This window comes from Leuciscus leuciscus, assembly GCF_965113295.1.
Source record: "Leuciscus leuciscus genome assembly, chromosome: 13".
Lineage (NCBI taxonomy): Eukaryota > Metazoa > Chordata > Actinopteri > Cypriniformes > Leuciscidae > Leuciscus > Leuciscus leuciscus.
Genome location: NC_138737.1, coordinates 17,756,305 through 17,779,954, shown reverse-complemented (window position 1 = coordinate 17,779,954; position 23,650 = coordinate 17,756,305). Strand labels below are relative to the sequence as shown.

The following is a 23,650-nucleotide window of genomic DNA, read 5'->3' as shown; positions in this document are numbered from 1 at the left end:
ACAGAATGGAGAGAAAAAAAAAAGGATGGGTTTGAAAAGCACTGCTTTAAGGGATAGTTCACCTGAAAAGGAAAATTCTGTCGTCATTTACTCACCCTCATGTTATTACAAACCTGAATGGCTTTCTTCTCCTGAACACAAAAGAAGATATTTAAAAAAATGTTGGTAACAAAACAGTTAACAGTAGCCATTGACTTTTATAGTACTTTTTTCCTATTATGGAAGTCAGTGGCTACCGTCAACTATCTTGTTACTGACATTCTTTAAAAAATCTTTTTGTGTTCAGCAGAAGAAAGAAACTTGTACAGGTTTGGAACAACGTGAGGGTGAGTAAATGAGGCGAGTAAATTTGACATGAGGGTGAGTAAATTTGCATTTTAAGGTGAACTATACCTTTAATAACACTAAATGTTTTCAGATTACCAGAGTACATATTTAACTGTTATATATTTAAGCTAATTTCACTCATTCTAAGTTGACCTTAGTTAGAAATGCACTTTGCTTAATTTAAAAGCTGATGAACGAACAAGTTCTAATTTGCCATTTTTCTATTTTTAGATTCCAAAGGCATACTAGCACTTACAATCCTGCCTGTCATTCTTCCCCCGCCTGCGTACAAGATTGGCCACAAAACCTTTCGGCCAACTGTTCAAGAGGCAAGAACCTCATTCATTGATGTACAACCGGTAAGTAAAACAACAGGGGACAAAAAGAGCAGGCTCATTTCTTTACACCTGTTTGTAGGGCTGCACGATAAATCGTTTTAATCGTTTATGGTTATTGCTGCTTGGATCTGACACGCATTTCATTTTCTCACAACTCTTTAAAGGATTAGTTCACCCCAAAATGAAAATTTCCTAATAATTTACTCACCCCAATGTCTTCCAAGATATCCATGTCTTTCTTTCTTCAGTGGAAGAGAAATTAAGTTTTTTGAGGAAAACATTTCAGGATTATTCTACACAGAATGGACTTTAATGACAACCAACTATCCCAACGTTCAAAGAAGGTTCAAATGTCTACACACTCTACACACTCCCAGTCGAGAAATAAGGGTCTTATCTAGCGAAACCATCGGCCATTTGTGGTTTAATAGTATATAAATGTTTTTTTGTTTTTGTTTTTTAAATGACCAATCGTTTCGCTAGATAAGACCCTTATTTCTCGACTGGGATTGTGTAGAGACTCTGAAGCTGCATTGAGACTGACATTTGAACCTTCTTTGAACATTGGGATAGTTGGTTGCCATTTAAGTCCACTCTGTTTTCTCTGTTGTGCCTCTGTTTTTAAGTTTTCCTCAAAAAAACTTAATTTCTTTTCCACTGAAGAAAGAAAGACATTGATATCTTGGATGGCATTGGGGTGAGTAAATGATTAGGAAATTTATATTTTGGGGTGAACTAATTCTTTAAGTTAATTTAAGACGGTATTTAACTAATTTAAGACTGCTCTTATGAAAACCTAAGACACTTTAAAATAATTATCTGTGTCTGATATTGTCTTTCCCTCATTTAGTCTGGAACCAACATGGTGCTTTACCTGGAAAGGCAGAGAGAAGCAAAACCCTTCCCCTTTGTCTTGGAGCTTGGAATGGCTGGACAGTTTTTTGGTGAATGGGGAAACTCTGGAACAGTTGACTCAGTTTCTTTTTTTTGTTCTTTTTTTTTTTTGTGAAGATAATTTTTATAGGTATAGAGTTTCATGTTTTTATTTTGCTACACCGGACTAAATTATTGCTTATTTAAAATAAATTGCAATGTATGTACTTACTGTTTATACGCAGGGTTTTTATGTGCTTCACATTTTTGCTGCACAGGACTAAATGATTGCTTATTTAAGTGAATTGCAATGTATGTACTTATGTGTTTTTTATTGTATTCTTTGTGAAGAGAATCTTTAGCTATAGGCCATTTTACAGTTTATAAGAGTAGAGTTTTGAATTTTGAGAATCTTACCATTTTATAATCTTTTAACATACCAACATTTTAGCACAAATGATTTTTGTGGGCCTCCGTTTATGTTGCAGATGTCTGTTTTTTTTTTTTAACATGAATGTATTTATGATTATATTAATTTCCTGGAATAAACACTTTAATTGAATCAATAAACAGTAGTGTTATTATTGTTATTAATATTTTTGTATTTTTTTATTCGTTTTTTTATTATTATTATCTAAAATGAATGTAGCATGGGGGTTGTTTGACCCAGCACTGATTAAAAACAACCCAGCAGATGGGTTAATGTATAAAAACCCAACCTGCTGGGTCAAAATAACCCAGCATGTGTTCTGTCCAATATTTACCCAGCGCTGGGTTGCCAAATAACCCAAATTGGGTTGTTTTTAACCCAGCATTTTTTAGAGTGTGGGAAGTCTGGTTCTTTTACGCGAACTGGTTCTTTCGAGCAGTTCGTTTCAATGAACAGGTTAAAAATAAAATAAAATAAATAAAAAAATAAAAAAAACGGTTTACCTGACTTACTTTTGCTATTGACCCAAAACATATATGCATATTTTTTGGGGGGAAAAACAACAACTTTAAAAGTTGAAATGGACCCCTATTGCGTAATCCTTCACTAACCTTAACTAATAGGCATTCTTTGTAATCATACATTTGTTCATGTGCAACTCACCAGGCATGTCGAAAGTCCCCTCCAGCTAATAATTGAGATGTGAATTGCAATCCTCAGCAGATTTTTCTTCAGCTTCATCTGAGTTGAGCCCATGTAAATTCGCCATGAACAAAAACAAACACCTACTGTTTGCAGTCCGTCTGATTCTGATTCTGCCTTTGCTGTTTTGCTTTTATTTGTGCAGGAGTCTACATCAATTTCGCTTTCACTTTCAGGGTAATTTTTCTTTTTCTTGTTTGTTTGTAAAATATAAGAATTATACTTGTCTTAAGCATATACCTCACTTGATTAAAAATATTTTTTCTATCCATCCATCCATTCTTAAAATTGCTTGTCCTACACTCAAAAACCCCATGAGGAACCCTTAACTTCCTTCGAATCTTTCTATTAAACTGTAATAATATTTCACAATATTACTGTTTTCACTGCATTTTTAATCAAATAAAACAAAAAACAAAACTTAAAAAATGTTGACTGGCAATGTATATAGTATTTCTTTATATATTTAAATAAAGAAGAAAAAGAAAAGTATGACAGATTTTTGCATACTTTGTTTTAAGTTGTTTTAAGCCAGCATAATTACATTTGGTAAATCTAATTATTAATATTAATTATTATACTTGACTGAATATTCTGAAGTGAAATGAATAAGACAGAAGATGGACAGCAATAACATGTATGAGTTTTTGATCTCACTGATTGTATGACAATAACAAGAAGCCAGGACACACAAAAGATGAAGTTTATTTATGCACGTTTTAGGATACAAAATTAATTACAGCTAATGCCATTGTAGTAATTTACTTTTTTTCTATCCTCCATCAAAATAGCATTCAAAAGGGAGCATTTGTTTTCACCTTGGAGTCATTTGTAAAGGGTTTTAAGGGACTTGCACTTTTAGGATCAACAGAATTTTTAAATCCTCACAAATATCTTAAACACTGATGTTCTGGCTCAAAAAAGAAATATTTTAAATGTTATGTAATAATAACAATACAAATAATAATAAACTTAGAGGCATGTTTCTCATCACACAATGGAATGCACATAATCCATCTGACACTAAACACAAACTGATTCATGCAGGATTTTAAAAATGAAAGCTCAACAAAATAACTACTAAGCATAATTTAAGCGGACCAATTCATAGCCAAACATTCCTTTAAAACATTTCTTACTTTGATTCACGCCACAAAGTTAATCTGGCGGACATTTCAGAAAGTGGTCAGAAAATTCCAAATCAAAACCAGTGTTAGCAGATTACAAGATTGAACGTAAAATTATAGCACAACCGTTCCTCAAGACAATCTTTATGTTTATTATTTTAGTGGTTCATTGTTGGACATAAAGGGGCCTCATTTATAAAACATGCAAAAATCCACTGCAATGTTCAGATTTATACTGCAGGTATTTGGAAATCTAAGCAATTCTTGCAGTTCACCATTCTCAAGTAAAGGATTTGGATGACAACTGGGGCGTTTTCTAGATTTTTCTAGATTTCACATCTGGAACAGAGGCGTACGTTCTCTGAATTACACAGGATACTCACATTTTAGAAATGAACTTGATCAAATGTAACATTTTAGAAATGAGGCCCCAGCTGTTGCACAGATTATGATGTTGTGTTTCTAACGTGAATTCCACAGAAATAAGTAAATACTGAACAGCATTGCTCCCTCGTTTCAGCGATTGCATTGAATAGGCCTACTTTTCTTTGTAACAGCTACATTGTAAACAAAGGCATACAGGCAAACAGGTTTTAAGTTTTAGACCCCATGCAGCTGATTCAAAACACAAAGTGGTCTATATATGTTCTGTTTCTAACCTCATTCTTGTTGAATTAAACAGTATTTTGTGTGTGTGTGTGGTTTGCATGAGTTTATAAATGTGCAAAAGAAGAGAAAACCTCACAGGGGCCCTTGTAAAGACAAATGAGAGAGGAGAAAGGAAAAGGTGAGAAATGGTAAAAGAGCAGCAAAACGAAGAGTTGGCACATTCTTTGTGGCGTTTAGGGTAAAAGGCACAAATGAAGACGGATCAGACGTGAGTGAGGAAAGTGAACTTGGCCCCTGGTGTGTGTGTGCTGCTGGATTGGTCTCAGGTGATCACACTGGGGCCTCGGCTTCCAGTTCGTTCGTGGATGTTGGAGATTTTTAGAGCAATGGCAATGAGAGGACCCAGCACAACCTACAACGGTCAAAAGAAAGGCTTGTTAAATAGACTGCCAGTATCATGAGACACATTTAATGGAGTGGCTGCATTAAACTGCATTAAAGATTAATTCACCCAAAAATGAAAATTGTCATCATTTACTCACCCTCATGTTGTTCCTGTATGAGTTTTTTTTCCTTCTGTTGAACACAAAATAAGATATTTTAAAGAATTTCGGTAACCAAACAGTTGATGGGCCCCATTGGCTTTTTTTTCCTACTATGAAAGTCAATGGGTGCCTTCAATTTTCTGGTTACCAACATTCTTTAAAATATCGTCTTTGGTGTTCAAAAGAAGAAAGAAACTCGTACAGGTTTGGAACAACTTGAGGGTGAGTAAGTAATGTCGAAAATACTTCTTAATAAAAGCAAAAAATTACTATGTCACCTTAAATGAACATTAAAATACTCACTGTTTCGATAGTGCAGCCAGAAGACTTGAACATTATGCATGTTAACATGATTTTAGTGTGAAAGAGATACTTAATAACTTCTCTGTAAAGTTACATTAAATTTTACAACTTTACTGCCATGAAAACATAACACCTAAAACCCTAAAACTACTGTAAAAATGGTTTAAACAGATTTACAGCTCAAACAATACACAAGTTTTAACAGAAGAATACGTGAGTACTTGTATAAAAGTATAAGCTTCACGTTTATGCTTTTAAAACATACACAATTGCCCCATTCACTTTCATTGTAAGTGCGTCACTGTAACCTTGATTTCTGCTTTAAGAAAACGAGGGATGAGTCAAAATCATTTTTATGCCAAAAATGCTGTCAACTGAACTGAACTGAACTTGGAATGTGTCTTTAAAGTGCCCTATTATGCTATTTTAAAGGTTCCTAATTTTGTTTGGGAGGTTACCTACAGGTGTACATGCATTCAATGTAAAAAAACATTTAATATTCTCATAATATACATTGCATCATCACATATTTTCTCACAGTGTCTGAAACAGTTCGATAAATAGCCTCTTTTCCACTGTCGGGCCAAACCGTTCTCTTTGCTTAACTGTTCCATATATGGATTCGATCCCTCTAACCCCTCCTTTCTGGTCAAATGAGGATAATAAATGACCTGTTTCCACATACAGTTGATGACATATCACTTGTATACAAGCAAAACAAAAACAAATTAACATCAATAACTGATATGTGGCAAAAAAATTCAATAACAGATTTGTATGATGTTATGGCAGCAATGAAGCACATTATGATTAATAAATATTACACAGACGGAAGGTTTCTCTTACACTTACCTATTAAGTGTTATGTTTGTTTAGGCTTTTGTTATCATTGCATAACTAAACTGTAACTAAGCTTTTTTTTTTTGTAATTCTTCCAAAGCACTTTGGCAGTGCACTGGTTCATAAGCACAAATCACTCCTGCTGAGCTTTCACACCAGTGATGCTGTGTTAAACTCGAGTGAAGTCTTCACCTGAGTCTCTCTGCTGTGTCTCTCTGGGTCTCTCTCGTAGCTCTCAGCGTAGATGCGGATGGTGACCCCTGTTCCGGCCCCAGAACCACTGAGCCGGAAGATGATTCGGGACGAGTCTGTGAAGGTGATCCTTAGGCCCTGCAGGACAAGTGAAGAAATGCAGCTCATATTAGTGCTAACAATTCTGATTAATCATAAAGTTGCTTCTTCTTTTTTTTTACCTACAACCTTCAGTTACCAGCCAAAATCATTAACTAGTAGTGTCGGGTGTTATGCATTACTAAGTGGTTCATTACTGTTATTGAATTACTTTTCCTTGAAAAGTAAAGGGATAACTCTTAATTTTGTCTTCTGATGTACGTAACTGCATTAAATACTGTATAGACTAAAACAATTCTATATTGGATTTAATCAGTATTTACCGTCTAATGTTAAAATGTATGTTTCTAATGTAACCTTCTCCCTTAAATTAAAAAGAGCAGTTTCATGTCTACCCTTTTTTTTTGTTCAACTGGTCGAGGTTGATTTAGAAAGTAATAAGTAATTCAATACATTTGAGAGAGTAGTTATCTAATTACACTGTTGAAGATGTCATTAGTAACTAGTAATTAATACATTTTTTAAAGTGACTTATCTAACACTGACAAGTATGCTATACAACAATGTCATTTCAAAAAGCATTGTGAAGCACAAATAAAACTGTATGTGAAAATATGTCAAACATTCAACATGGCACATTCACATTCCTTAGCAGCTCTTATAAAATGTAATTTTATGAAAGTATAAGCTCTACAATTTGGATTTCCCAAACAGCAACACTTGTAGTTCATAATAATGTCCACTAGATGACAGGCAAGATGAAAACTATTTTCCGAGCAAGATCCAATTGGACAACTGCTCAGCAGTGGATGAGTGACATGTAACAATAACAACACAGAGACAGCAAGTGAGATGAAGAGTGAATGAGAAGTTTAGTTCTTGTTAGGTGAAAAGTAAAAACTAAAAACTAAAAAACAAGTGTGGCTTGTACAAAGTTTCTCCCTTGACCACAATAGAGCTCTTTAAAAAAAAGAAGAGGTGTCAAATGCTGTTCATCCAGTCACACAGTATTTTGCAGAAAATAATCTGCCATTTGAAAGCAGTAAGCTACCAAATTAGAAAGAGGAGACAGATATGCACTCAGCCTCAAAAATCATGTAAGACAGACAGACATACAGACAGACAGACAGACAGACAGACAGACAGACAGACAGACAGACAGACAGACAGTCAGTCAGACAGACAGACAGACAGACAGTCAGTCAGACAGACAGACAGACAGACAGACAGACAGTCAGTCAGACAGACAGACAGACAGACAGACAGACAGACATACAGACAGACATACAGACAAACAGTCAGACAGACAGACAGACAGTCAGACAGACAGTCAGACAGACAGACAGACAGACATACAGACAGACAGTCAGACAGACAGACAGACAGACAGACAGACAGACAGACAGTCAGTCAGACAGACAGACAGACAGACAGTCAGACAGACAGACAGACAGACAGACAGACAAACAGTCAGACAGACAGACAGACAGACAGTCAGTCAGACAGACAGACAGACAGTCAGTCAGACAGACAGACACAGACAGACAGACAGACAGTCAGACAGACAGACAGACAGTCAGACAGACAGACAGACAGACAGACAGACACAGACAGACAGACAGTCAGACAGACAGACAGACAGACAGACTGAAAGTCAGACAGTCAGACAGACAGACAGACAGACAGACAGATAGATAGATAGATAGATAGATAGATAGACATAGATAGATAAAGATAGATAGATTTTTTTATTATTAAAAATGTATACATTTTTATTTTAAGTACGTTCAATGCCTATGTCCAATATAAAATCCCAAAGCGAAACCAGAACCACTGTTATAGATGTAATATCTATGTTGGTGTGTGTATCTGCGTATGTCATGGTCTCCGACAGCTGAGTTTCTCTTCGGTGGCCCCCCCACAGACCAGGAGAGAAGAGGACCGGGACAGCTGACACAATCCGGCACTGGGAGGAATGTCTGTTGTAATAATACACACTCAGCTGTAGAGACGCCGGGCGGATGACTGAAGTGACTGTGCCGCCTCGGTCAACGGGAGACCACTGAATGAACGACAGGCCGTGACCCCATGTCACCAGTGTGAAATCACACCAATTCATGAGGTTAGATCAGATGTGTTAAATTCACATTTGATCAAAAATAAAGTAATATTGTGAAACATTATTCAAATAACTGTATTCTTTGAATATATTTTGAAATGTTATTTATTCCTGTGATGGCAAAGCTGAATTTTCAGCATCATTACTCCAGTCTTCAGTGTCACATGATCATTCATAAATCATTCTAATATGCTGATTTGCAAGGATATAAATGAGATGAGAAGCGGATGAGGTGTCGAAAGGCAAAGGGTGAATGCTAATGTCAAGAGGTCAAGGTTTGGCATCCAGTTAGCCCCTGCTAGTAGATGCTGTAACTACATCCCTTTTTTGTGATTGGAGAGGTTGTTTTGGAGAGGGAGAAGGTGGTTTCCACACATTCCTGGTCAGAACAGTGTGAGTCAGCTGGGTAAACTTCAAACACAAGGCTCCGCAAGTATTTACACGTGTGTGTGTGTGTGTGTGACACAGACCACTCAAGGGCTCTGCATCTTAGTACAGCAAATCCAGGCCAGATAAAGATAAAGCATCCATCGAAACATCCTTCTCCTGTTACTATCAAGCACATGTGCGCCTCCGTGTGCTTTAGCACATCCTCCAAAAAAGGAGTGAGAGAGAGAGCAGCTGAATGAAAATATGAACAGAGTCTCGTCGGCACGTGTGTATTGTTCATTTCAACCAGGCCGCGTACACCGTACACACATAAGCAGCTAAGTGTGAATGTGGATGCCCAAACAAGGAATCCCACTTGAGCCCACGTTCATTGGGTGGTCGGTGCGCGTGCCACACTAAATAGCATATAATTGCTGAACATAAAACCTTAATGCTCAACAACCCCCTGGCAGCTCTTTATACGAGCGACTAAGCTGCAAAATCTCAGACATTTCCCCATTATCTCAGATGAATAAGGTGCGCTATGGGACCGATGCGCACATTTGTTTTTATAATGGTTGACTTCAAATTAATTAAAGACACATGTTGTAAAGATTCATTTACTTTTGTTCAGTCAGTTTAAAGCATGATCGTGTTTGCAGTTTGGATCTCATCACTGTGATACATTTTATCTTTTTTTTTTTATGTAGATTAACTTAGCCATCATCAAAAACTCATTTAAAGTTAATTTTGCAAAAGCATTAATAATTTAATAACACTGTTAGATGTAAATCTCAAAATGAACAACTATTTCTCATACTGTACATTTAAAACCATAGATGTGTGTGTGTGTGTGTGTGTGTGTGTGTGTGTGTGTGTGTGTGTGTGTGTGTGTGTGTGTGTGTGTGTGTGTGTGTGTGTGTGTGTGTGTGTGTGTGTGTTATTTTTTTATTTACATTACCGTTCAAAGGTTTGGCGTCGGAAAGATTTTTTACTAATACTTATTACTTTTATTTAGCAATGATGCATGAAATTGATCAAAATTGACAGTAAAGACATTTATAATGTTACAAAGATTTCTATTTTATATGAATGTTGTTCTTTTGAACTTTCTATCCATCAAAAAATCCTGTAAAAAGTATTGCGGTTTCCACAAAATATTCAGAAGCAGAAGTTTTCAACATTGATAATAATAAGACATTTTTCTTGAGCAGCAAATCAGCATATTATAATGATTTCTGAAGGATCATGTGACACTGAAGACTGGAGTAATGATGCTGAAAATTCAGCTTTGCCATCACAGGAATAAATTACATGTTCTGCCCCCGCTTCTGTGTGTGTATGGCGTGACATAGCCTGTTACATCAGCTCGGCAGATAGCTAACAGTTTCCCCAAGACAAAGAATGAAGCTTGTTTATCCTTTCCAAACTTTACTCAGGAAGCACTGTAAAACTGCAAAGAACAATACATTTGAGTATTCAATTCAAATACATAAGTTGTTCAAGAACAATATTGACATTTAATCTGTTGAAAGTATAAAAATAAATGCGCTAGCTTAATGCTAACTTCTATAGGAAATTACATTACGAGGCTAACGTTTAGCATATGCGATCAAAATACACATTTAGAACGAACTCAACTTCATAAACAAAGGATCTCATTACTAGTATTCTTAGTGCTAGATGATGATATAACTGTATGACTTCGTACTTACAGGCAAACGTGTTTTCTGGCCGAATTAAATCCAAAGAGAAAATATGAGACTGCTTAATTCACCGAGAGACATTGAACTGACGCGAGACTACTAGTAAATGTAAACAGCACGCTATGTTAGGAGTCGCCACAAGAGGTCTCTCTTATGCCCAGATAAACAACAGAACATAACACTCCCCGCTTGTTATAATGTATTATAACACTATTCCCTTTTTACAAGCAAAACAACTTCTGAGACTGGTCTAGAATACACCCGCTGAGTACCCTGTTTGCCCACCCTAACATCCACTTTGCGAACTTTAGAGTCTTTGCTGGGAATGGCGTTTACCACCACTCCGACAGGCCATTCATTCCGCTTGACCTGAGCATCCTTGAGCAGCACAACATCTCCTTCACTCAGGTTTGGCTTGTCCATGAGCCACTTTCTCCTTGGTTGGAGTAGCACCAGGTATTCTTGACGCCAGCGTTTCCAGAATGAGTCGGCCAACGCCTGTACTTGTTTCCACTGCTTGCTGTATAGGTCTTTAAGGTCATACTCTCCTGCTGGTGGCAGCACTGGGTCGACTTTCTGTGTAAGCAGCATGGCAGGTGTGAGCACTGTGGGCATGTCTGGGTCGGATGACACAGGAACAAGGGGTCTAGCGTTCATAATGGCCATGACTTCAGCCATGAGTGTGACCAAAACTTCATGAGACAGGTGGGCAGTGTTTGTCTGTAACAGCAGTGCATCCAGTATTCTGCGGGCAATGCCTATCATACGCTCCCACACTCCACCCATATGTGAGGAGTGGGGAGGATTAAAGGTCCAGGTGCAGCTTTGGTTGTGAAGGTAAGTTTTAAGTTCATGATCATCAGGTTTGATCTGAAGTTCCTTGCATGCCCCAATGAAGTTCGTTCCCTGGTCAGAACGAAACAGGCGAACAGGACCACGGACAGCTGTGAATCTCCTTAGTGCATTAACAAAGCTTGAGGAGGACAGAGACTCGAGCACTTCGATATGCACAGCTCTTGTTACCATGCAAGTAAAGATGACTGCCCAGCGTTTGTTCTCTGCAATGCCGCCGCGAGTTCGTCTTGAGCTTATGGTCCATGGGCCGAACACATCGACACCAACATTTGTGAACGGAGGACCTGGGTCGAGTCGTTCAGAAGGTAGGCTTGACATTTTTTGTTCTTCCATTCTTCCTCTCAGCTTATTACAGGTCACACATCTATGTATGATGCTTGACACCAGTCTCTTGCCTCCAATCAGCCACAGTCCAGCAGAGCGAACAACACCCTCTGTCAGATGCCTTCCCTGATGAGCGACCTTTGCATGGTAATGCCTCACCAATAAGGTTGCTACGTGGTGTTTTCTGGGAACAATGATTGGATGTTTCTCTTCCCAGGGTATGTCAGCCAAAGAAATGCGTCCTCCTACTCTCAGCAGACCGTCTTTATCCACAATTGGATTCAGTTTCCTCAGAGGGCTCGACTTTGGAACGACTTCACTTCTGGAAAGGCATTTCATCTCCTCAGCAAATGTATCGTGTTGAGCGTTTCTGATGACTATTAGTTTTGCTTGTGTCTTCTCATCTGTATTGCTGATTGAGCCCTTTGCACAAGACCTGGCCTTGTGTATGAGCTTGGTAACGGCTCGAATAAGTGACTTCCAGCTGGAGAAGCGTTCAAATCGGTTTGATCCCAGCTCTCCTTCGTAGGTCTTGGTTATGAAAGCTTGGATCTGTGGGCGTACGTCTGCGTCTGCTTCAGGGTCAATGAGCTCAAACTCCTCTGGCGGTGAGGTGTCTTTGGCTAAGAAGGCTGGACCTTTGAACCAGTTGGTGTCTTTCAACATGGCTGCTGGCACTGAGCGAGTCCCATGGTCTGCTGGGTTGTGTTCTGTGCTGACAAAGTGCCATTGTTCCGGGCTTGAAGACTTTCTAATGCGTGTGACTCTGTTGGCGACATATACATAGAATCTTCTACTTGTATTGTTTATGTAGCCCAACACAATCCGGCTGTCTGTGTAGAATGTGACTTTGTGGATGTCTACATCGAGTTCTTCAGTAATTAAGTCTGCCAATTCAACAGCCAAGACAGCAGCACAAAGCTCGAGCCGTGGAACAGTGTGCGGGGGATGAGGAGCCAGCTTTGCCTTGCCCATGAGGAATCCAATGTGAGTGTGTCCATTTTTATCTGTTGCTTTGAGATAGGCCACTGCTGATATGGCCATAGTGGAGGCGTCGGAGAAGATGCAGAGTTCTCTGTGTTTTGTGGAGCACAAGGAAACTGGCACATAGGGTCTGTCAATCTGAAGCTGCTCAAGCTCACAGAGTGAGTCCGTCCACATTCTCCACTGTTCCTCTTTCGGCGCTGGCAGAGGAGCGTCCCATTCAGCTTGCTCGGCAGACAACTCCCTGACTAAGGCCTTTCCTTTGATTGTGACAGGTGCTACAAACCCCAGGGGGTCGTAAAGTCCATTGACTGTAGACAGGATTCCCCTCCTAGTAAATGGCTTCTTCTCTCTAGATACACGGAACGTGAACGTGTCTGACTGCAAGTTCCAGGAGAGTCCCAAACTCCGCTGCAGTGGCAAGGGGTCAACAGTTAGCTCTAGATCCACCAAGTCCTTGGCCCGCTCCTCAGGGGGAAAGGCATCCATCACAGTACGACTGTTAGAGGCTATTTTGTGTAACTTGATGCTTGACTCTGCTAACATCTCTTTTGTGTTTTTCAGTACAGCGATGGCCTTTTCGTCAGTGGGGAATGAGGAAAGCCCATCATCCACATAGAAATTTCTCATGACGAAGTGTGTAGCTTCACTGTCCCGTTCCTTTACTCCATGCAAGGCTGCTCTTCTCAGGCCGTATATGGCTACTGCAGGGGAAGGAGAGTTGCCAAAAACGTGCACTTTCATGCGGTACTCAGTGATGTGTTTGTTTGGGTTGTTATCTTTGAACCACAAAAATCGTAGAAAATCACGATGATCTTCCTGTACAATGAAGCAGTAGAACATCTGCTGGACATCTGCAGTTACCGCTACAGGTTCCCTGCGGAAACGCATGAGGACCCCAAGTAGGGTGTTATTCATGTCAGGCCCACTGAGAAGAACGTCATTAAGGGAGGTGCCTTCGTGCTTCGCACTGGAATCAAACACTACACGTATTTGGTCCTTTTTCTGTGGGTGATAAACACCGAATATTGGTAGGTACCAGCATTCTTGTTGTGGCTTCAGTGCTGGTGCAAGCTCCGCTTGGTCAGCGTCAAACATTGCTTGCATGAAGTTGAAGAAGTGTTCTTTCATGCCATGTTTCTTCTCCAGCATGCGACGGAGGGAGGCGAGGCGATTGACAGCATGTTGTCTGTTGTTGGGCAGACGCGGCCTGTTCGGCTTAAATGGTAGCGGTGCTACCCAGCAGTTTGCTTCGTCTATGTAGACTTCCTTATCCATGAGGTCAAGGAACAACTCATCTTCGATGGACAGGCCAAGCTGATCGTCGCGCTGTGTTCTTTGAAACACGTCTCTTCCCAGGCTATCTGCTTCATTGGCTGTATGAGACACACATGGAAAGGTGTGGGGTGGTACAGCGTTGTCAATCTTCTCTCTGACCATTAAGTTGCTGATGCATGGGTTAAGGATGGAGTGGCGTCCGCTTATCAGCACACTGGTTCTGAAGACGCTGGCAGTAGTAGTTTTATGTGCTCTTCCCAGACACACATCTCCGATTATCACCCATCCAAGGTCGAGTCGCTGCGCAAACGGTGCATTGTGTGGCCCATTACATTGTTCACGCACTTTGTGCAGCCGGATTATGTCTCGCCCAAGTAGAAGGAGGATGGACGCGTTGGGATCAAGGGCTGGGATTTTGTCTGCCAAGTGTTTGAGGTGAGGATGATGTCTGGCTACCTCTGGTGATGGTATTTCGGACCTGTCGTCTGGCAGCATGTCACACTCAATCAGAGTAGGCAAGGGAATGTGGATGTTGCCGTCTACTGACTCCACTATGAAGTTGCTGGCACGTCGCCCTGCTGTATCCACCACTCCTGAGCATGTTTTCAGAGTGTACCTCGACCCTGCGTTTTGAATTCCAAAATGTTCAAAGAATTCTGTTCTTCCAAGGGACTTATTGCTCTGCTCGTCAAGAACAATGTAGGTCTTCATGGCTTTGTCTCTTTGGCCAGTAGGATACACTAAAGCGAGACAGATTTTGGAACAGGATTTTGACGTGTTCACACTCCCACAGATTTCTGTGCATTTGGACGTCACAGACGGAATGACTTCCAGCGGCTGCCGCTCCCCGCTGTGATCCACGGTACTCACATGAACATCAGTTTTCCATGGGGCGGGCCCTGGATGAAGCGCTGACAGGTGTTTGTCACTGTTGCACTCCTGGCACAGCAGAGGCCTGTTACAGTCCTTAGCGACATGAGTGGATGAAGCACAGCACTTGAAACAGATGCGTTTTTCTTTCAGATACGCTTTCCTTTCCTCGAGAGTTTTGTTTCTGAAGCCACGACATTTTCTCAATGGATGAGGCTTGTTATGTAGTGGGCACTGTTTGTCGGGATCCTCTTTTTTCCGAACTACTGTTGTATTATCGCTGTCGCTGCCACTTGTTGAGATTTCAGTCCTCCTTACAGCAACTGATGTTCTCACGTGATGACTGGCTGGCTGATAAACACTCTTTTCTGTCTTTGTTGCATACCATGCTCCTGTAATGCTGGCAAAGCTAGGATCGTTGCGTGTTTTTGCCTGTTCACAAACAAAGTTGACAAAGACTCCAAAGGGAGGATATGGCACCCTGTGTTGGTCTTTGTAACGTGATCCTACAGTAATCCACTTCTCTTGTAGGTTGAGAGGGAGTTTCTGGACTATTGGGGTTACTCCACGGGAGGTGTTGAGATATGAGAGACCAGGTAAGTATCCATCTGCTCTGGCTGCTTCAAGTTCCATGAGAATGTCTCCCAGTTCTCTTAATTTGTGGTTTTCTTTGGCTGAGATCTTAGGAAATTCCTCAACTTTTCTCAGAAGAGCATTTTCAATCACCTCAGGTGAGCCATAAACATCCTCCAGTCTTTGCCATAACATCTTGAGGCCTGTGGGTGCATTGTGAATGTGTACCGCTCTGATCCTTTTAGCTTGCTCAGCTGACGAGGGCCCGAGCCATTTGCACAGCAAATCAAGTTCCTCTCTAGCGGAGAGTTTCAGGTCATCATTAGAGCTGATAAAAGACGCCTTCCAGGCCCAGTAGTTCTCCGGCTTGTCGTCGAACTTCAGTAGGCCTGAGCTCACCAGCTCTCGTCGCATCAGGTACTTCCCTAGGTCTGTTGCAGCCACTGCACTGGGTGGGCTTGTGTTGAACATAGGCAGTGACTGTGTGTAGTAAGACTGGGGAGGCTTGAAATCGTCACTGGTTTGTTTCACATTGTGGGAGAGCTCACTATAGCTGTATGATTTTCTCTGTGCAGTGCTGCATATCTGATTTGGGGTCCAGATTGGTTCTCCTTTGTACGAGTGGAGTTGAGTCTGTTCAAGAAACCTGTGTTCACTGATTTCACTTGGTGACGCGTTGACTTGATTGTCACATCTGTTCACTTCACTGCTGTCCATGAAAAGCTGGCGCACTGGTGAGGTAGTCCGTGGTCTTGCATCTGATTGTGAAACTGTAGCTAAATTTACTGTATTGGCTGCTTTTGCACTCTGATAAGGCTGGTGACCTGGATGTGTAATAGGAATCTGCATCGCAGCATTTCCACAATGAATTTCGACTGGAGTTAGAGGCATTGTGTTTTTTTTTGTTTGCTGAAGTGGATTTAACAGTTCATTTTCCTCCTCAGCAGCTGCTTCAAGGCTTTCAGCTTCGGCGTTAGCAGCAGCCAATGCCCTTGCTAATTTCAGTTCATGCAAACTGGCGCTTAGAATGGCTTGTTGTTTTATTAGCTCTGCCTCTTTTCTAGCAAATGCAAGCTCCGCACGTGCAGCTTCTGCTTTAGCCCGTGCCTTCAATGCCATAAAATTAGCTGCAGATTGTCTGCTGATTCTTGAGCAGTTAGATATTTGTGATCTGGTTTCTAATCCATCCAAATCCTCTTCTTCTATTCTGTGTGCCATGATGGTTGCTTTATGTGATTTTCTACTCACAGATCGACAAACGCTGGCCGTTAGAAGAGTTGCCTTTTTACTGTTCTGCCCCCGCTTCTGTGTGTGTATGGCGTGACATAGCCTGTTACATCAGCTCGGCAGATAGCTAACAGTTTCCCCAAGACAAAGAATGAAGCTTGTTTATCCTTTCCAAACTTTACTCAGGAAGCACTGTAAAACTGCAAAGAACAATACATTTGAGTATTCAATTCAAATACATAAGTTGTTCAAGAACAATATTGACATTTAATCTGTTGAAAGTATAAAAATAAATGCGCTAGCTTAATGCTAACTTCTATAGGAAATTACATTACGAGGCTAACGTTTAGCATATGCGATCAAAATACACATTTAGAACGAACTCAACTTCATAAACAAAGGATCTCATTACTAGTATTCTTAGTGCTAGATGATGATATAACTGTATGACTTCGTACTTACAGGCAAACGTGTTTTCTGGCCGAATTAAATCCAAAGAGAAAATATGAGACTGCTTAATTCACCGAGAGACATTGAACTGACGCGAGACTACTAGTAAATGTAAACAGCACGCTATGTTAGGAGTCGCCACAAGAGGTCTCTCTTATGCCCAGATAAACAACAGAACATAACATTACATTTAAAATATATTAATAATAATATGTAATAATATTTCACAATATTTCTATTTTTACTGTACAGTATTTGTATCAAGTAAATGCAGCCTTGGTGAGCATGAGACGTCTTTCACAAATTATGCATTCAACTCGCATTGAAAATGCACTGTACACCTATTTAGCAACACAGTATTTTGCCAAATAAACAACATAAAATAAAGAAGTGATTCCTATCTTTCATGTGCATGTGTATGAATGGAGGTAAATAAAGTTTAGTGTGACTTTAACTTGACAGGCCATCTCTCATGTCATCTCAAGGTGTTGAACTGACCTGTTTCCTTGACACACTGCCGTCCACTGGGTCGATGTACTCAAAATTATCAGCCTTCTCCACACTGTAGACATTATTGCCCACAGAAAACTTCTGAGTGGTAAAAGCTTTATCAGTGATAACAGCCTCCAAATCTCTCATGAGGTAATACGCTGCCCTGCCGTCCACTCCTTCATAGTCAAACCTGGCAGATATAAAGAAATAAATCCAACAAACACTATAGTACATCATTGTAAAAGATGGATGTTACCTAATAATACCTACAGTAATAAATACTTGTTTCATGACCATTTGGAGAGCTCTCAGGATTTTCACATGACATCTACAAGTAGAGCTAAATATGGTGAATGTGGGAAACATGTATGGGAAATGGAAAAACAATCCAGGCACACAATAAAGAGATACTGCCTACTCAGTCTCAAAGGAAAAGCCATTGAGCGGGTGGGTTCTGTTTGTATACACAAAGAAATATCCTGAAATGCCCCGAGAGACCTAGAGATTGATGTTAGAAATGAAGCTTGGGAAGATGCTTATTTGGGTTCAGCTCACCTGCAGAAGTAGTTGCGTCCCATTTTGGCCCAGTGATCTCTCACTATTCCCTCCACTCCCAGGTTGCGCACTGCCATTATGGACAACCATACCAGAACTGACCACAGGCCGTCTTTATCTCGGATGTGGTCTGAACCTGAAAGAGATAAAGATAAACAGATAAAGAGATACATATTTTGATATTCCATCTACACTACCGTTAAAAAATGTGGGGTCTGTAAGCATTTTTAAATGCTTTTGAAAGAAGTATCTTATGTTCAAGTAAGGCTGCATTAACTTCATAAAAATACAGTAAACAGCTCTTGTGAGATATTATTGCAATTTAAAATGACTGTTGCATGTTTGAATATATTTAATAGGTAATAGGATATTCCTGTGATGCAAAGCTGAATTCCGAAGCTATCACATCAGTATTCAAATGATCCTTCATTATAGAAATCAGAAATCATTATAATATGCTGATTTGGTGCTCAAGAAACATTTCATTATTATCAATGTTGAAAAGAGTTGCTTAATATTTGTGTGGCGTACTAGAGACTGACACTAGTGGCTGCGGTCTTTAACCTCCTCGTTAGCCACCCGCCTCCCATGCTAGAAACGCCAATTGGATTCCCTCTCGGAGCGGTGTGAGTAGAACTGGAGGGGTTACATTGGTGCCGTGGCCGAAATGGGAGTGAGGTTTAGGGGGGTGAGTGTAATGGTGGTAAACCTCACTCCCCTGGCCTCAAGAGTTGCATTAGCGACCGACGCTAGTTGCTGTGATCTTAAGCGTCCTTGTTACTGTCACACTTGCTGTGTATATAATCCAAAAGACAAGAGGAAAAGGAAACAAAAGGAGTAGGCTAACACTAGTATAACAATATCAACATCAACGCAAGACAAAGGACTGAAGAAACTGAGGGCTTAAATACACATTGATGGCAATCAACAGAACAATGAACAGGTGATGACTAATCACTAGAGCTGTGTTCTAAATCGTCCCCTTTACCCTCATTCACTATTCCTAGTCCTGGTCCACTTGAAGGAGTGAATAAAAATGAGTGAGTGAATTCGGACACTGAGTGCACCAGTGCTGTACTGAATTTTGTCTCCCTGCCAAATTAGTACCCCCTTATTGCCTAATTCTAACCCCACACCTAATCCTAAACCTAACTATACTAGGGGGTTATAATCAGGCAGGGGTCAGAATTCGGCACAACTCCAGAAGGGCGGTCGTTTTTGAGCTTGCTGTTTAACAATCATTTGAAACATAGAAAACTGGCAGTTATGGAAACTAGCATGTATATACGTTAATTAAACAATTGAATAATCAATTAAAAAGGAATTTATACCTGTATGATATTATACTGTACTCACATTGGACCAGCGGTTTGGAAAATGAATGGATGATTCTGCTGCAGGAATTCATTTGGTGTTACGCATTATAGGTATTCTCTAGCTGTTGAGTATACATCGGTTATACATTCGTAATTACAGTGCATTGTGGGATTGAATGAGTATGAGTGCACTCAATAACAACCACTATGGTTTTGGACACCACTACAAATGCCTGTCCCCTCAAATAGTGACTTATTTAAGGGCATAGGGGGTGATTTCCGACACAGCCTAGGTCAAACCAAAACACAGGGACAAGAACTAAAGCCACACAGAACATACATGTGACAGTTAGTGCACCCGCCTCACATGCTGCAAACACTGGTTCGAATCCCGCTTAGAACCGGAGAGGTTACACTGAGATTGAATTAAATCAAGAGATTATAATGACAAAATGAAAGCCCTCACTCCCCTGGTCAACTCCTCATCTGCTTGACATATTCTCTATGACTTTTGTTATTTGATCTGGTTTATTTCATGTAATCAAATGTCAGAAGAAGTGTATCCGACAGCTGTTCTCTGTGCGTGACTAATGCTGAAGTACTAAAAAATGCTCAGGCCTACCGCATATCACATCAACAGCCAAAGACGCTTGTAAGCCAATGTAACATTGTTGTATAATTAGTTTTGACCCTTCAAATCAATAAAACACAATAAAGTTCATTTCAAAAAGCAGATTTAAACATCTATCGGCTTGTCCGACTATTATCTGTTAACTTTCCCTCAGCTCACAAAACAATAAGCTTGACGCAGAAACGACCTGGTTCTCAGCCAAAAGGGAAACTTGCTTAATGCCAATATTCCATAAACACACTCAATTTGTGCCAGATATCTGCCTCACCATATAATGATGCATGTCTATAGAGAGTGTTTAGTGAAAATTCATCTGACAATTGACCCATGATAGCTCTACAATCCCGCAGCAAAGTCAGAACATGGTGAATAATGAGCGGGCTGCTCTTTTGACACCTACAGACAATGCCTCGTGTCTCACTCAAGGTCTTCGTGGCGGTGTAAAACACCAGAGGCTTTACAGATCGACCCTGCCGCCCACAGGGTCAAGCGTCTGTCTGCCCAGCAACATCATTCAGCGCCAGTTGCTTATTCCACATTCAGCTGCCAACCAAAACACAACCATTCAATACCAGACAGGGGCTCACCTTCACATATGGGAGTTTCTACAACTGAAGAGTTCAGATGCAAAAGCCTCTAAATGCCATCTGAAATTTTCTTATAGAATGATAATTTTTATCAAGCTCGTATATTTAAATTCAATATTTTCACTTAAATGGCAATGAAGATTACCTATTAATTGTCATTTAAGTGAAATTACTGAACTTAAATACACAAGCTTGATAAAAATGATCATTCTATAAGAAAATTTAGAGGCTTTTGCATCTGAACTCTTCAAATAGGCAGTTTTGGCCTAGTGGAATTAAAGAGGTACTTAAATAATAAAAATAAAAAAATAAATAAAAAAAACTGTGAAACATAAAACAACGGGTTTAAAATTATATGAGGGCGAGTAAATGACTTAAGTTTTGGATGAATTAATTGTGCATATACAGTACATACTATATATCACTGAATTGTTTGCTATTTTTCTGAACCAAATAAATGTAATTTCCACAAAAAAAATTTTTTGATAACATTCTGTGGTGGAAATTGTGATTTTGGACCTTTGTTTTAAATGGCCAACAGTAATTTACTGTTTAATGGCCAATTTTATTTACCTTCATTTTTCTTTACACATCATGTCTCATATTTTAAGCTCTTCACTATCTCCTTGGCACCCCAAAAACAAAACAAACAAAAAACTATTGAAAACCATTTTTTTTTATGTTTGAATAATCATAGTTTTAAAATATTTTTATGAAAAATTTTCATATTTGAATACTGAACATATGGTTCTGAAAAAAACTACAATCTATAAATAAAAGCAATTTGAATAGAAGCAAAAAAAGGTTTAAAATAAAAATATTTTTATGGCAAATTTTCATATTTTAAGACTGAATACATTGTTAAGGGGAAAAAATATAATCTATAGATGAGTCATTTGAACACCATGTAGAAGCTTTGTAAAAATATCTGGATAATAAAAAATTAAAGGGATACTTCAGGATTTAGCATTAAGCTTTGTATTAGTAGAAAACCTGTAGTATTTTCGAATTACCGTGCTTTCTACCCTCATATCCCCCTGAGAGGAGAGAGTTATGTATTTTTTGTCTGGAAAAAATCCTCCGATGACACAAAAATCGTCATTTTGCGTCATCTGAGGATTTTTTGGCCAGAGGCTAAAGACTACAGCCAGTAGTAGGGGCTGTCCCGCATGTTTTCAACCCGCCCATAGAGGGTGGGATCTCACTCACAGAATGTACACATATCATCCGTCTTTCTTTGGAAGCTAAGCTAACAGGCTCTTGTTCTGTGGAGAAAGCTGAGTAGTAGGAGAAAGGGGTCACCATCCTCTTTTTCCCGGACATGTCCGGCCGTCGAGATCGTCCAAAATGTCCGGTATTCGGCTTTTGGTTTCTGCAGTCGCCGTTCATTGTTTTCATGCACACCTTTTGTTTCAATCTAACTGAATTCATTCCGATTGGTGAATCTGAATGTAGTGTTTACATGAACGCTAAACAAGTGATCGGTTGATTTGCGTTTTAACATTGCTAAGAAAATTCCCGCTCCTCCGTGAGAGAAACGAGACCGGTGCGTCTCAGTAATCACGCCACCGGCCTCACGCCGTTCTCCCGCGGCCCTCAGCCTCGTCCTCATCCACAGTAAACATAATGAATGGCGACTGTAGAACGCAAAAGCCGAATCCCGGACATTTTGGGCGATCTCGAAATACCGGGCAAACTCGTCACGGAGCCTCACTAGTAGCCTAGCCTTCTTGTTTTCAACTGCGCTCTCTAACCGGTAGGCGTGGCTTGGGAGTGGCCTCCTAGGGCAGCGAAGCAAGTGCATTCTGGGAGTTGTTGTCTTTCATCCACAGAAGCCAAAAATCGTTTCTGGCTTTTCTCAGTCTAGAAAGCTCCAAATTCAAAAATAATTTCACATTTCTTCTACATAAATGACCTATTTTAAATACACATTCATCTTTCCAGAGGTGAAGTATCCCTTTAAGCAAATATAAATTATACCTGCACGTTAAAACATTTTCAAATGCAGTTTCAATGTCACTTTTACATAAGAAAAAGGGGGAAAAAAGTTGGTTGCTATTAGTTAGCTGTTAGTTTTTTGTTACTTTTAATAAAATCAAACCCCTGTGACATGAAAAAAAGTGCCTGTCGTTGAAGAAACACCTTTATTAAGCAGGAACACGTCTGGTTGTTCAAGCGTTGTGTGACGTTTTATATGACATGAGAGGACCAGAGAACTAAAACCATTACAATCCAGAAAATCCCTTTTTCTTCCACTCCTTTACCTCCTTCTTCTGTGCCCCCACCCTGTGTGCTTTTGTGAGAAAAGCAGAGGAGTAGTTTGCTTTTGCCAGCAGAGACCACTCTCACATTCTCACTATTTCAGATGATTCACCAGCCTGTCTTCCTTTTATAGCGGAACACTGATAAAGATCTACATTTTGGATGTGGTCAAAATGTCAGAAAGCATTTCCTAACAAAAAGCTACCTCTAAAAATGTCAATGATATAAAATATTATATTTTTTAAACATGCTTTCTTTTATGTTTGACAGAAAAATTACATTATAGGGGTTTGGAACAACATAAGAAGTAAATAATGACAAAACATTCATGATGACTTTTCAACTCTAAAAGCCGGAGAAGGGCTTTTATATGCTCTTAGAGAAGTGCACAGACTCTGATGGCACCCACCTGCTCCAAAGCTCTCCTCTCCACAGAACGAACACCTCCCAGAATCCATCAGGTTTCCAAAGAATCTCCAGCCAGTGGGAGTTTCATAAAGCGCCACCTTCATAGCCTTAGCAACCCTGCAAACAAACAGGAAGCATGAGTACTCCAGTGCAATCCTACTCAGAATTCATTTGGACGAGATCATATCTGAAAGAAGGACTGTATCTCATTGGCTAACAGCATCATTTCCTTATCAAAGTATCTTTAAAATTGTGCAAT

The 23,650-nt window shown here is 39.8% G+C and overlaps 2 protein-coding genes across 3 annotated transcripts in view; both read right to left on the bottom strand.

Moving 5' to 3' along the window:
- Positions 1 to 3,357: 3,357 nt before the first annotated feature.
- pgm5 (phosphoglucomutase 5) overlaps positions 3,358 to 23,650 on the bottom strand; it is a 35,201-nt gene continuing 14,908 nt past the window's right edge. The window contains exons 7-11 of the mRNA XM_082187488.1: positions 23,393 to 23,508; positions 18,188 to 18,323; positions 17,639 to 17,822; positions 6,287 to 6,424; positions 3,358 to 4,818 (exon numbers count right to left, since the gene is read on the bottom strand). Coding sequence (XP_082043614.1) covers positions 4,729 to 4,818; positions 6,287 to 6,424; positions 17,639 to 17,822; positions 18,188 to 18,323; positions 23,393 to 23,508 — 664 coding nt within the window. The 3' untranslated portion in view covers positions 3,358 to 4,728. The remainder of the gene's footprint in view (positions 4,819 to 6,286; positions 6,425 to 17,638; positions 17,823 to 18,187; positions 18,324 to 23,392; positions 23,509 to 23,650) is intronic.
- LOC309512079 (uncharacterized protein) lies at positions 8,586 to 17,632 on the bottom strand. Of its 2 annotated transcripts, XR_014210883.1 has the most exons (3): positions 17,153 to 17,632; positions 10,589 to 16,890; positions 8,586 to 10,326 (listed from the first exon to the last, which is right to left on the bottom strand). XR_014210883.1 is itself a non-coding variant. In XM_082187484.1 (2 exons), exon 2 carries the CDS (start codon positions 16,679 to 16,681, stop codon positions 10,790 to 10,792), a length of 5,892 nt encoding a protein of 1,963 aa, XP_082043610.1. In that variant the 5' UTR covers positions 16,682 to 16,890; positions 17,153 to 17,632; the 3' UTR covers positions 8,586 to 10,789. The 2 variants fall into 2 exon arrangements, 1 of the variants encoding a protein (XP_082043610.1); XM_082187484.1 differs by having other exon boundaries at positions 8,586 to 16,890.